Source organism: Rhea americana, unplaced genomic scaffold, assembly GCF_003343005.1.
Source record: "Rhea americana isolate MKP2758 unplaced genomic scaffold, rheAme1 scaffold_137, whole genome shotgun sequence".
NCBI classification, from domain to species: domain Eukaryota; kingdom Metazoa; phylum Chordata; class Aves; order Rheiformes; family Rheidae; genus Rhea; species Rhea americana.
This window is the reverse complement of record NW_028185450.1, coordinates 2,108,554-2,123,583: the sequence shown is the minus strand read 5'-3', so window position 1 is coordinate 2,123,583 and position 15,030 is coordinate 2,108,554. Positions and strand designations below refer to the sequence as shown.

Below are 15,030 nucleotides of genomic sequence, written 5' to 3'. Positions count from 1 at the left end.
TCCCCCMAAAAAATACAGATTAGTTGAATTTAAAGTTTAAGCAACATATCAGTTTTGATCGTGCTTTTATCAGGAAATAGTTTTAGATCTTTTTAGATCTGTAATGGAATATCCAATAATGGAATGTCTAATGAAAATAGAAGAGCATCAAACTCCAGTCATGTAGTGGTTTGGGCAAGGGCAATATCTATAATATGGGACAAGAAAGGTCAGATCCTTTCTCTATGTACATAAAATACAGAGCGTCTGTAGTGGGAGATTAATAGAGACTCAACCTGAAAAGCACAAAAGGAAATAATTTACCTGAGGTAGTGAAGAATTACACAGTATATCAGCTTTGCAAATAACTTATAACAAATAAATTATTATTCATAACATTTGAATCCGATTTCTTCTTTTGTTCTCTTGTAGAGACATCATGAATAATAAAGTATTTTACCAACATCCAAATCTCATGAGAGCTCTAGGCATGCACGAGACAGTCATGGAAGTGATGGTAAATGTGCTTGGTGGAGGAGAATCCAAGGTAAAGCACTTTGTTAGAAGGCAGAAAATTTAGAATATATCTGTTCAAAGCTTTACCCAGAGGGCACTGAGCAGCCACTGGAGGTACTGAGACCACAAACTCTTACTAATTTCCATTAGCACAATAGTTGATTAAGTTTCCAGAAGAATCTATTTTTTTCTGTTCTAGAGGAAGATAAAATTAGTATTGCTGTCTTAGATGCTTAAAAGAAAAACTACAAATAGCACTTCATGTGCTTACTGAGTCTTACATAGATTTATAGGATCGTTTAGCAGTATCAACCTCTGTTAATCTGAATATTACCATTCTTTCATGTTTGAAGCTAGAATTTATGGATTAATCCAGCTCTTTGTTTTCAAGCTTGCAAGTTGTTGTGTGGGGCTTAAGGAGTTATTTACTTTCTGAGAAAGCCCTGTTGATTTCAAGGATGTCTGTCTAGACAGATAACTTCTTAGGGATAGAATGAATACAATACAGAAATACTAGTATGTTAACTGGCTGTTGCATGGTCCTTTGCAGGTTTTATGCCTATTTTGGAGCTTTAGCTTTATTCTGTTTTTATTTTCCTTTTAGGAAATCACTTTTCCAAAGATGGTGGCAAACTGCTGTCGTTTTCTATGTTATTTTTGCCGCATTAGCAGGCAGAATCAAAAAGCTATGTTTGATCATCTTAGCTATTTATTGGAAAACAGCAGTGTTGGGCTTGGTAAGTGATAACATATATCATAACTGATTTTTGTGTGCCTTTTGAGATTCTAAACAAAAACAAAATTTTAAACCTTTCTGCTAATTTCTATACTGAAAAAGTGTGCTTTCCTGCATCCATTCATTTGTACCATATTTATCTTGAACTTTATCTATTTCCTAGTGCAAATCATAATCCTTTACTGTATTGYTAACTGTAAAGAAACCCTTAACAACAGCATTGAGTAAGCTGAGYTAATTAAGGATATGCTTTTTGGCAGAAAAGCCAGGCAATGCTTGGATATTAGGGAAGTGTCAGTGCTTGGTTGCATCATATTATGGAACAGAATAAGATCCTGATTGTGATAGGGCGGTTCATAGATAAATGTAGGCAGCCAGTCCTGATTATGAACACTTATTATGAATTAAATAACTACCTAATGACAAAATATTGTATTTTATTAATGATTTTATTATTATATTTACTGTGAAATTGCTGTTTGTTATARTTTTACTACTGAAACTAAATATTATTTTGACAGCCTCTCCTTCTATGCGAGGATCAACTCCTTTAGATGTTGCAGCAGCATCTGTGATGGATAACAATGAACTTGCACTAGCTTTAAGGGAACCAGATCTTGAAAAGGTTGGTAGCTACTTTATCAAAGATCTTTTTCCCCTCTGAAGAGGAGAAGAATTCCAGTTGTTAAAGCCCCAAAAAGGTAGAATGGAGTAATCGAGACCAAAGGTGATGAGAGTTACGTGGCAATTTTAGATAGCTTTCACAGGAAAGCTATCAGGATCTGATTGCTCTTTCTGCTGATAGCATAGATAACTAAATTGAGTTTGCGGGTGTTATATATGCTGATGAAACCAACAAGAATTGGTTCAAAGGCAGCTCTTACTTTGGGAATAGTGCAGTCTCCAACAGAACTGTGTAACTATTGATAAAATCTTTCTTTGTTATTCCCACTTGATAGTGACATGCATGGTGCATATGCATGCATAATGCAATGGGGGTTCCTAGAAACCTTATACCAGCTTGTTACAATATGTAACAAATATTCATAGAAATATCTATCTATATTTTCTTCTCAAACTTAAATGTGCTTCAGAATTCTTGTGCATTTGTGCTCATGTGCACTCCTCAGTGGCAATTTTGTTGGCTATCCCCAAACTTGCAGAGATGGGCATGTGGCAATTTAGGCTGAGCATAAAAAGAGAAGTATAGGAAAAAATTACAAGGTTCTTTTAAAGGGTAATTTTTTCCTTTTTTCCAGTGTATAACAACTACTCTCATTTACTTAGTATTACTGTGTTTTGTATGAGTTTGGGAGGAATACGGAGGTATCACCTGTGCTGGTAGGAATGGAATCAAGAAAGCCAAGCTTGCTTGGAGCTGAAACTAGCAAGGGAGGTGAAGGACAACAAGAAAGTTTTCTATAAGCACCTCAATAGCAAAAGAAAGACTGAGGAGAATGTGAGCCCGTTGCATAGTGGACCAAGGGAACTAGTGACTTATGACAGGGAAAACGCTGAAGTACTCAGTGCTGTTTTTGTCTCACTGGTAAAGCTTGTCCTCAGGCCTCCCAGGTCTGTAAGCCTGCTAGCAGAATTTGTGTAAGTGCAGAAGTACTACCATAGAGGAAGACTGGGTTAGGAGCACGTAACCCATTTAGATATACAGAAGTCCATGGGATCAGATTGCATGCATTCGAGAGGGTTAAGGAGCAGGCCAATGTGATTGGAAGGCTGCTGTCTATCATCTTTGAAAGGTTGTGGCAATTGGGGGAGGCAAGAAAAAGAATGGAGATCCAAGGAACCAAAGACTGGTCAGCCTCACCTCAGTTCCTGGCAAGATTATGGAGCAAACAAATGTGTTGCCTTCTATGACTGGTGCTGTGGACAAGGGAAGACACCTCAGTACAGGAAAGGTATTATTAACGTACTGGAGCAAGTCCAATGGAGGGCCACCAAGATGGACAAGAGTTGGGAGAATATGACATGAGAAGTAGTTGAGAGAACTGGGCCTGTCCAGCCTTAAGAAGAGAAGGCTCAGGGAAGACCTTACTGCTGTCTACAACTGTCTGATTAGAGAATACGGAGAAGATGGAGCCAGGCTCTTCACTGGAGGTGTACGGCCATGGAACAAGTGGCAACAGGCATGAGTTGGAACATAGGAAATTTCCATTAGATATTGGGGTGGGGAAAGGAAAGGAAAAGCTTTATGATGAGGATGGTTGAACACTGGAACAGGTTGCCCAGAGAGGTTGTGGAGTCTCCATCCTTGGAGGTGTTCAAGACTGAACTGAATGTGACCCTGAACTGATCAGACCTGCTCTGAGCAGGGGGTTTAACCAGATGATCTCTGGAGGTCCCTTCTAACCTAAATTACTCTATGATTCAAAATTTTGTACTCAGATCCCTACCAGGTAAAAGCCATTGTAGCCATTACTGGATTKGCTGCAGATGCATTGAAAAATAGGATTGGATTTCAGAATGATTTTGATGAACTGGAGGATGAAAAAAATGGAGCATGAAGAGAAATAGGAAGTAACTCAGCAAGGACAGGTGCAAATGGACTATACTGATATAAAAATACACTGTCTGAATGAAGAAGAGCAAAAATTGTTTGAGCAGCAGTTAAGTTGAATGCTGAGTTGCACCCTTCAAGGATACTATAGACCAACTGGAGGAAGTCAAAAGAAGAGCAGTGAGAATTGTTCAAGGTCTAGGAAGTAAGAAGTCAAGATTCAGTGAATTGGGGTTGATTAGATTAAGGAATAAAAAACTCAAGAGAACGTATAACTGTTTTGAATATATAAAATGCTGCTGCAAGAAGGAATGGACAAGCAGCTTAAATGACTGAAAGACAATTTCAAGTTAGACATTAAAAAAAACTTGCTCATAGAAGGTGAGACAGTGGAATTCATTGTCCAGTCTGTTCCTAAAGACTTCTAATTGTGGAGATACTACAAAAGCCTCCCTAGGAAAACATCCGTGAGGACTGATGCAAGTGTAGATGAGCCTTCCTTGGAGTAGAAAGGTGAACCATGTGTATTTAAAAGGACATTTTCAGACCAATGATTCCTATAAATTTTTAGCAGAAAGAACCTGTCTGAACTAGTTAAAGGCTATAATTACAACTCTTAAAACACAGCAAGGAGAGAACCAACAGCAACTCTTACTGAAATGATAGCTCTGAATTACAGGGAATGTGAGTGCTGTGTATTAAAAGAGAAAGAAAGAAAACAAGTGAAAGGAAAAGTTAAAATAAAAGGGTAGACCTCTCTGCCATATATGAAGATATGTTTTCAAATAAAGATGGAGTGTAGAAGGAGAGTGCCACAAAATTGATTAGTTTATCTCTTTCACTCAGGGTTGGAAGAGATATGAGATGTAGTGAATCAAGAGAGGGGAGGTCTTGTAATTCATGGTGGCAGAAGTAAGAAAAGGTTGGGAAGTGCTGCTCTTCTGATTTTCCCAAAATAATATCTGGAATGTGGAAGCCAAATCAGAGGCAATATATGAGGATACTTTCCTTCGATCTGCGCTTCTCCTTGTTTTCACATTAAATGTCTTTTTCATTTTACCTTGTTTTTAGGTGGTTCGCTACTTGGCTGGATGTGGGTTGCAGAGTTGTCCTTTGCTGGTTTCTAAAGGCTACCCAGACATTGGATGGAATCCAGTTGAAGGAGAGCGATATTTGGATTTTCTTCGTTTTGCTGTTTTTTGCAATGGTAGTGTAGGAACCTACCAATTTTATAATTTCCTCTAACATTTGAATGAATATTTGCTTGAAGTTTTTCATTTAATGTAGAGATACAAGCCAGCTTCATGGAATACCATAAATTTAAAGGACAGATAGCAGAAAGAGTAGAATCATGCAAAACATGCAGTAACTTAGATGTCCATTTCACAGATCACGTMGCCTCTTTGGTCTTTAAAATGGTGACACCTCTTTTGTAACTGGAACAAAGACTCCTAAATCTTTTTAAGGTAAAATTCATGCTAGACAGAGAGCCAAAGACCCATGTTTTGGTTAAGTCTGCTGATGCATACAGCATGTTTCAGTACTTTTACCTGATTGTATTTAGAAATCTTTTTGATGTAACCTTGAATCATGATATTTGTTCTGTGTAACAGGCGAGAGCGTGGAGGAGAACGCGAATGTTGTAGTCAGGCTGCTTATCCGTCGACCTGAATGTTTTGGTCCAGCTCTAAGAGGAGAAGGAGGCAATGGGTTACTTGCTGCCATGGAGGAAGCAATACAAATATCGGAAGATCCAACAAGAGATGGACCTTCTCCAAGTAATGGATCTAGTAAAACCCTGTAGGTGCAGTGGAATTGCTTACATTGCCATAGTTTTTGTTTATTTGTTTTAAAATCCTRGAAATGAAATGACCTGTTGGTTTTAACATGTGAATTATTAACTGAATTCCTCCTTGGATTCTAAGGAAGGTAGAAATTTGTCTTCTGCCAAATAGTGCTTCTTCTGCACTGCTAATTTTAAGCAACTTTCTCTAAATATTGTATCAATCCTCTATTACAAAATGAGACAGATAAATGGTAACAATGCAGATGTCACTGCAATCTCTCACGGACAAATTCCATTCTGTGTTAGTCCACTGTAAATTCACTGGTTATCAAGAAGCCACTATGTATAAACCATTGCAGCTGTGAGCAAGTTTTGTATGTTTATTGCTGATGTAAAAACTTTTTTGTGTGTTTTCTTTCATTTTTTGTTTGTTTTAACAACTATAATGAATTCCAGTGAAATGGAAGAGCAGGAAGATGACACTATTCACATGGGAAATGCCATCATGACCTTTTATGCAGCTTTGATTGATCTCTTAGGACGTTGTGCCCCTGAAATGCATGTAAGTTTCCTGTCTTCATGCATTGAAAAGTGAAGGAATAGTTTTACTGATGGTTTGGTGTTTTGCTCTTTGGCTTTTTCACAGTAATACATGTTATCAAGTATTAAAGCAGTAGCAGGACTACATAATATCTCAATGTACCTGTGTTCATCTGCTAATTTGCAAGGAACTTCTGCAAGCTGTTCAGAAGTTGTTCTTTCAAAAGGAAGTATTCCCTTCCTTTTCGTAATGCTGTTCCGTGGGGCAAGTTGGTCTTCAACAACATTCTTTCATGAATATTGTTTGACTGTTGTGACCATCAAGCTCTTCAGATTTCTCTGTTTACTGTGACGGTGTACAGTGATTTTTAAACTGTGGTTCTACTGTCTTCATATGCATATTTAAACAGACTATTTGACTTGCATATAAAAGGGGCTAATATGACAGGGCATTCTTTTAAAACATGGAAATAAGCATTGTCCCCCAAAATACATATCAGTATCTCATAATCTTTATTCCAATTACAAATCCTGATCAAAGACAAGGTGTCACTGTTTTAGGGATTAGATGTACACAGTATTAGACATTCATGCTATAAAAAACCCAGCTCTTAACACATATATCCTAACAGTGGGGGCTATTTGAAAATATTTGTTCAGGTTAAGATTCAAAATACATTCCTTTTTCTTCAAAAATTCTCCTAAATTATCCATAGTTTCTTATTTTACTCTGGAATCTGCCCCAGTTCACGTAGATCAGTATCAGGTTAGTGCAGAAATGGGTAACTTGAGGAGGGAGCGATATCATATTACAAGCTAACTGTATGTTTGTTTATATAATAAAAGTCTTGTTTTTGCTCTCTATTCCTCCATTGTTAATAAGCAAAGACAAAAAGCAGAACAAGAACTGGGATACCTGAAAGTGTTATTTTTCAGCTGGGACAGCAAAACTACCATTTTATGTCTGAAAGGCCACTCTTCCCCTTTCCCCCAGCTATATTTTGATGCTTTGTTCACCAACTTTCTTTAACAGTACTAGATCCTAAATTTCTAGATTTTACATGCAGAACACATCAAATAAATACAGATTGTGTGAAATTTATATTATTAATTATAAATATATAATAGTCAATCTTGTGCATCTGTGGTTTGGAAAATTTCTAGAACATGAACAGAAATAAAAGGTAAAAATAAGACCTTATTAATTTTTTATCTTTCTATTAGCTAATCCATGCAGGTAAAGGGGAAGCGATTAGAATCAGATCAATTCTACGGTCTTTGATTCCATTGGAAGATTTGGTGGGCGTAATTAGTATTCCTTTCCACATGCCGACCATAGCTAAAGGTAAGATGATTGTTATGCTTTCTTTTTTCTCTCATCCCACTCTTACTATTTATAAATTGACTGTATATTGATGCTCATATTTTTCTCAATATTTCAAAATGTTCTAGGAATTAAACTATTTATAATGTGAATTGGAAGAAAAGTCGTATGTGTTCCAAAATTTCATAAACATATGCTATATACAATATTTCTGTGCATTTGAATCGCTGATATAAATCTCATTCATTTCAATGATATCATGAAAATCTGTTACAGCTTTAAAAAGAATTCTGTGAATGCATACTTCCTATTTTTCTAAATTGTTAAAGAAAATTTCCAGTCTCTTTTTTTGATAATGTAATCCTTAGCTTTTGCTGTCCTAAACCTATTAATTGTTTCTAGCAGATCTTACTAAGATACCAGAGTTGTTGTTCAGCAACTATAGTGAAGTTATAGGTGAAGCCCTGGTGAGGCYCCAGTTGCAGTGCTGTGTCCATTTCTGGGCTCCCTAGTGTAAGAGAGAGATGGAACCACTGGAGTGAGTCCAGCAAAGGGCCACTCAAATGATTAAGGGACWAGAGCATCTCTTATATGAAGAAAGGCTGAAATTGAAAAGCCATCTGGACAGGGTCCTGGCAGCCTCTCTAGGTGACCCTGCTTAAGCAGGGGGGTTGGACTAGTTCTGTGATTCTGTGAAGCATACATACGCAGATGCACACTAAAGAAAACATTCATTTTCTGCCTACATAGAATCCATTGCAAAAGTGGGAGCTGAAGTAAGCATCAACATAAAAGGGAAAGAAGACATGTCTGCTTTTTTAGATGTTTTGAGAGAGAGTATTATAAATGCAACATCATTTATATAGGGRCTTAATAGAACAAGAATGCCCAATTCAGTTACAGCAGAAGTGATAAATCAATCAATTATATCATTATCYCTATATATTCAAGTAGTCAAGTTATAGAAAAATGATATCTAAATAGCAGTTTATATAGAGAGCAGTTTGTAAATATAGAATGGATTATTTGGTTTCCAAAATTGAAGTATCAAAACTTAAAAATATTTCTGTGAATTGCTTTCAGATATTTCAGAAGTTTTCAATTATGGAGGACTATTTGCCACAGTTTTAATTCATTATCATACTTTACATGCTCACCAGTGCTGCATTCCTGGGGTATTTGATATAGATTTGTTCTATTTATTACCTTTTGTTTGCTTCTTCTAAGAATGAGGTAGTTCTGTAGACAAATTAATRTTTGGATATTTCTTATCATATTAGAGCATCAACTGGTACGAATCCCATGGTACACAATATATGAACAAAAAAAGCATACATGGACTTCAGGGTCTGTCTGGGTAGAATTTACCTTATGCATTTGTTTTCAGTTCCTTTTCAGTTAACTACAGATTTGTTGCCTGTGTGTAACAAAGCTGTGGAGAAGATGGGCAGATGTTAACAGAGGCTCAGAAACTCTGTCCAGAAGTAGCATGACTGCCTAGTCTGCTGGTGTAGGATGAGCCTTGTCACTGAAGTCTTATTTCTTCCTTTTAGATGGTACTGTGGTGGAACCTGACATGTCTGCGGGGTTTTGCCCAGATCACAAGGCAGCCATGGTTTTGTTCCTTGACAGGGTCTATGGAATTGAGGACCAGGATTTTCTTCTACATCTTCTTGAAGTTGGCTTTCTGCCAGACCTTCGTGCTGCTGCTTCGTTAGATACAGTAAGGGTTTAAGTCTGTTGGTATTCCACTTCCGTTATCTGATTGAACACTGCAGCATTCTTTTGCCTGCTAGAAGAATATATTTTTTTTTCATCCTTCTGTGTTTCTCAATGCTGTATGAGCTGCCTGGTGCTGCTGAACTTTGAAAATTTTTGAAGAGCAGTGAAGAGGCGTTCTCTAGAATGATGCTGTCTTTGTAAGGAACTCACACTGATACTATATCCAGAAGAGATTCTATGTCTTCAGGAGAACTTCTGAGCTTGTGATGTAGAATCAAAATCAGACCAGTTGCCAGAAAGCATCTAACTGAGAGCCTTGTCCAGAGATTTAGCATTAAAGTGCTCCTCTGCGGAGATTTGTGGAAATTCTTCAGTATTTTAATTCCTTCTTAAAATTTCCTTCTTTTTTTTCTGTCAGTCTTCTTTGCATCTAGTTTTTTCTTAGCTAACTTGATACAGAAAGATCAAATTTAGAGACTGTGTATGAGGGCTAAGAAGTGGACTTTGATTTCCTCGTTTGACCTTCTATTTAAATATTTTTCTAGAAAATATTATGTTATTTAAGGTAGAGCAGGAGAGCATTTGTGGATGAAATTGAGGCTTTWTCATACCATGGCAAAACAACTGGATTTTGCCAGTGCAAACTTGACTTTAGTATTTTATGATTTTTGAGTGCTCTGTTAAGCAACTACAACATTTTTAAATATATTTTTGAAAATTATTTTTGTTTTTGAATCTTTATCTTTCATGTGCAGTTTTATGGTATTCATCATGCTTTCATTCATTCATTCAAAAAAARAAGTTACCTGGGRAAAGATTYTAAAATCAGAAAAGAAAGCTGGCACCCATCTTGCAATAAATATCAAGCTCCCATTTGTGTGTTATGGAAATTTCCCTTTTTGTAACTACTACAGAAGGAAAACAAAAAATAAAAAAGTTCTTTTAATTTGTGACAGCATTTACCAGACAAATCTAATTTGTGTGTCATTTATTCCATAGGCTGCTTTAAGTGCTACAGATATGGCTTTGGCACTGAATCGATACCTTTGCACTGCCGTCTTGCCTTTGTTGACCAGATGTGCTCCTCTTTTTGCTGGCACAGAGCACCATGCTTCCCTCATTGATTCCTTATTACATACCGTGTACAGACTGTCAAAAGGCTGCTCTCTTACCAAAGCTCAGCGAGATTCCATCGAAGAGTGTTTACTCTCTATCTGTGGGTAAGGAAAGGCTCTTGGCAGCACAGAAATGTGAGCTGACTGTATTTAGTTTACAACGTTATTAATCACTTCTATGCATTCCTCAGTTATTTGGCTATTACTGACTTTTTAAAGTGTGAAACTTGGTAATTAACTAAGAGGATAAACTGCAAGAAGAGAAAGCTCTAGAGCTGTGTAATTCAGTATCTACAGCTACTGAAGTGCCATTTGATTTTTTTWATTATTTTTTTATCCACACAGATTGGCAGCATTGTTGAGGATCACTAGAACATAGTTTTATATAAACATTTAATTCTGCTAAGCGTTAAATTTGAAATTCTAGTCAATGGCTGGTATTATTGTACCTCATCTTTGACACTTAYAGGATGAATTTCATCTTGCCCTCTGCAGTCTCAAATACAGTTGATTATTATCCAAATTTTTTTATAAGCCTAGAGGCTCAATTTTCAGAAGTCAGTTAGGCAGTTAGGAATTTAAGTTCTAGAGGAAGTTAGGCTTTTAAGTGACCAGAGCTGTTCTGAACATTTCAGTGTAAATGATTTTTTTTGTAATGTGGCAATTTGTTTGGAAATGACAGGCACATTTATATAGTAGATTGTAATTTTGTAGTTTAGAGGGGGAAAAAAAGTACTGTGCAGCAGTTCTTTATAAAATATGCTATTGATCATTTTATGTACATGAACTTGATAAGAACTAATAAAATGAACCAGTGCCAATATTTGCTGTTCATCTGGGACGGTATAATATCCTTGCCATTCTAACATACGTATTATAACTGTTTCTTCTGTCTTTTYAGTTGGTGCCTGCTGCTGTATGTTCTTGTTTAGTACATCCAAAGAATTAACACTCATATGTCCTTATTACTATATATGATATTCTTAAGCACCATCAAGATGTATGGCAAGAAATTTACATTATAGTGTTTTTTTATGGGCATGATAATCATATGTACAATAACAGAATACAGATTTTTCTTTCCTGATTTACTTCATCTCTGTCTATAGATCAGATATTTTCTCTGTGCTTCTTTAAAATATGTGATTTGCATATTCAGAAGGGTTTTTTTGAGGTGCACTTGTGTACTCTCCTTTGGGCATGCTTTCAGTAGTACCACAAGCAAATCCCTGTTGCTTTATGTATTTGAAAAATTTTAATGGTGTAGAAATGTCAGGTTACTTTAATGTATTTATTAATTATTTACATGAAACCATGTTGTATACTCTTTTGAAATTATCTGCTTTCAGGCAGTTGAGGCCTTCCATGATGCAGCATTTGCTGAGAAGATTAGTATTTGATGTCCCTCTATTAAATGAACATGCAAAGATGCCTCTCAAGGTAAACATGTATTTTATTCTTAGTAACATTCCTTCTAAGAAGGTGCAACAAAAACTGTGCAGGGAATATTCTCTGTGTTCTGTGTTAGCTTAACTCCAATCTGCAAAATAGGCCATTGTTCATAGAGGTAAGTTACTACGCTGGCAGGAAACCAGTATAATTTACACCCATTCGTATAGAAATATTAGGCCCATGTCAAATCCTTACTTCTGTATTTCTCACTATTTTAAAAAAAACTTACATGGAAACAGAATAGAGGAATCAGAAATCCTTGGAAATAGAAGAAAGATGAATTCAATGCAAAAGACAGCAATTAATAATCTCCATATATCCTAACTTTATGTTGATTTTCCCTGTCCTCAGAAAATGGAGTCTTTTTCTATGGTTTGTGCTTGCAAATGAGCCGTACGTATTTGTTATTAAGCTTCAGTTTTGTTCTCTTCCCCTAAAGATTTCTCCATATCATTTGATTCTGATTCCTAATCCACAGGAAGGATGTGTTGTTTCCTTACTGAAATGATACACTCTTTAAAGATTCCTTGGATTTCGGTTGGCAGGAAATGTATCATTTCCCACYTTAATTTTCAGCAGCCCTTTCTAATGCTTTCCCTGCATAGCTCTGGACAGGACATTTCTTCTTTTCTTATTTAATTAGTCTCTCTTCTTTAAAAGTCACAGATCAGGATTAATTACGTTTTATGTCCATTTTCTTTGTCAGAATACTGATCAGAATTATGCGGATTTATATTAGCCAGATCATGGTCTCTGACCTTAGATGAGGATCTGGAATCACTAGTCTCAACCAGGACCTGCTGCATGGTCTTACCTTTCCTAAGGCCAGAATTCAGTTGTGTATCCCTAGAAGTGTTCAATCAAACTCAAGGTGCTAGAGCAGCCATTCTTTAATACTTATATGTGAGAATAGCAGTTGATAATTTAGTATACTGCACATGATGGGTGTCTTATGTATTCTGACATCTAATGTGTTGGAACAACTAAGTAACAATATTGCAAGGCACTTGGCTCTCTCTGCTTGGGTATTGCTCTTTATTTTTTCTTTTCTTTTTTTTTTTTTTTTTTGAGAGAGAGAGATCTGTTCATCTAGGACAGCAGGGTTTTTGACCTAGAAAGTCTTTACCATAATGACTTTTCTGTATTGCTGAACCAAACAGGAAGGAAATAATAGCTAGGTTCCTTCTATAGGGAAGCTAGGCTTCAGGAGAGGAACATAGATGTAAGGAGAACCATAGCATTAGCCAAGGCAAACAATTTTGTTCACTGATACCTGAACGAGTAATAGGTGCTTCTGAGGAAAGTTAAGTCTTTACCTAAGATATTTTCAGAACTTTGCTAAGATCTCACTGACAATAAACKGGTTTTCAGTGATTAAATAATGGAATATTGCATACATCTGCTAATATATTTCTGATTTGAAAGTACTGTGCCTATATGCTTGTGCTACCAAACAGATGATAGTTGTTTTAATTCCAAAGAGAAAACTGCAAATTCAGTCATAGTTCCGAAGATGTAATTTTGGAGACTTGAGAAGGGATGGAAGGAAAGGAGGAATTCAAGATAGCTAAGAAAGAATAACATGCTATCTGTTATGAATATCTGTCCTAGTGTCTACAAATCAATGTCATTAAGGCAGCGTGTAAGTTTAAATCTATGGTGCTTCTCCTGTATAATTTTGTGTGAATTTTCTAGAACAGGGCTGCCTTGTTTTTATTGCCTCTAAGACATTTTCAGTGTGTCATCARGGACAACTCTAAGAGTAAACCTGCCTTTATTCCTGGCTGGATTAAAAAATAAATTAGATATTAGCAGTCACATTTTGTCCCAMAGCCATTGTGTAATAGAATTTGTTTTGAAAGAAAGCTTTCAAATAGCTCTTAGACTCATGAAGRCCATATTTATAAGATCTCAGTGATTCTACATAAATAATAAAACTTCCGTCTTTTTACATTATATACGTGTGTGATTTCTTGTCTCTATTTTTTCCTTAATCATCTGATAGCATAGATAATAGTTCCTTAAGTCTGAAGATATGAAAATGTATTATATGGATCCTTTTTTTTTTTCTTTTTTTATCTGTGAAACACATAACTGGGAATTGCGAAGCAGTGAGTTTATATTTTTGGTTATTGAAATCCTTGCTTCCACACTTCATTATTATTTTTTAATTATTGTCCTTATTTCTATTTATGTTATGAATATCTGTGTTTTTACATCTTGGTATGTGTTCTGACTAGAGAAAAGAGGATCCTAGCAGTTGTCGACGAGCTGTGACTTGTAATATTTTGYTAACGTGCTTTGCAAGATGATGTTGAAAAGATGCTTTTTTCTCTGAGGGATTGTTAAAATAAAGTCTGATTTTTAAGAAATAGCATCCTGTGCCTTAGGAAAARCTTCTTACATCTGCCCCTGAATTAAGAGTAGGACTAGATTTTCATATTTTGCTATTGTTAGAAATTCATTCTCATTTGGCATTGCCTTCAGTGAGAGATTTTTAATTATTTTTTTTCCATCTCTTCTTGACTTTGGGGGCATAGTAGATATATTAGGTGGAAAATTTATGAAGTTTTCATTTGGCAGGTACTTACTAGCAGGTCCTCGCACCATATGAGTCCATGATAATCTGAAATTTTGTAACCACTTATGAGAAAACATACTGGTATATGTATGTAATCAATGGAGAGGGAGGGAATAAAGCTCCTCTGCCATTTATATTAGAGGGAGATAAGATAGGCTGATGACATGTTTTATAGATCACAGAAGAGAAGATTTACTGCAGTGGGAATTTCTGTTGAATGGCTTCCAGACATGCTAATAATAATCGGAAGCTGGSTTAAATCACGATTCTACTGTCTTACCCATATAATAGCAGTATTTGGAATAGGGACTCATTGACTGAAGTGAATTCTTGACTTTCCTGGAGCTGATGAGGTTCTGATGKTGTAGGAGAAAAATTCTTCTCTGTCACATGTTTTTTGCATATGCCAGTAGCGTAAAAACTGCTTGTTTTGTGGCAATATCCACCGGGGATTAAAAATTAGATAAATACACAGCATGAGGATTCAGAACATGTAACTCTTGATAAAAGTTAGAAATTAAATTGCTCTGGCAGTGTCTGTGTAGTGGTTGAGTGCCTTAACTGAAGAACATAAGCAATTATTTGCTTTCAAAATATGTTCTATTTTAGTTGCTGACAAATCATTATGAAAGATGCTGGAAGTATTATTGTTTACCAGGTGGATGGGGTAACTTTGGTGCTGCATCAGAAGAAGAACTTCATTTATCCAGAAAGTTGTTCTGGGGCATTTTTGATGCSTTGTCTCAAAAGGTAATTCATTTTAATAT

At 36.1% G+C, this 15,030-nt stretch overlaps 1 protein-coding gene across 5 annotated transcripts in view; it reads left to right on the top strand.

Moving 5' to 3' along the window:
• Positions 1 to 15,030, top strand: part of RYR2 (ryanodine receptor 2) — a 449,981-nt gene that overhangs the window by 303,030 nt on the left and 131,921 nt on the right. For all 5 annotated transcript variants that reach the window (XM_085298277.1, XM_085298276.1, XM_085298275.1 and 2 more), the window contains 11 exons: positions 412 to 526; positions 1,100 to 1,232; positions 1,753 to 1,856; positions 4,815 to 4,950; positions 5,357 to 5,543; positions 5,986 to 6,091; positions 7,294 to 7,414; positions 8,947 to 9,116; positions 10,115 to 10,335; positions 11,580 to 11,670; positions 14,873 to 15,013. In XM_085298277.1, coding sequence (XP_085154403.1) covers positions 412 to 526; positions 1,100 to 1,232; positions 1,753 to 1,856; positions 4,815 to 4,950; positions 5,357 to 5,543; positions 5,986 to 6,091; positions 7,294 to 7,414; positions 8,947 to 9,116; positions 10,115 to 10,335; positions 11,580 to 11,670; positions 14,873 to 15,013 — 1,525 coding nt within the window. The remainder of the gene's footprint in view (positions 1 to 411; positions 527 to 1,099; positions 1,233 to 1,752; positions 1,857 to 4,814; positions 4,951 to 5,356; positions 5,544 to 5,985; positions 6,092 to 7,293; positions 7,415 to 8,946; positions 9,117 to 10,114; positions 10,336 to 11,579; positions 11,671 to 14,872; positions 15,014 to 15,030) is intronic.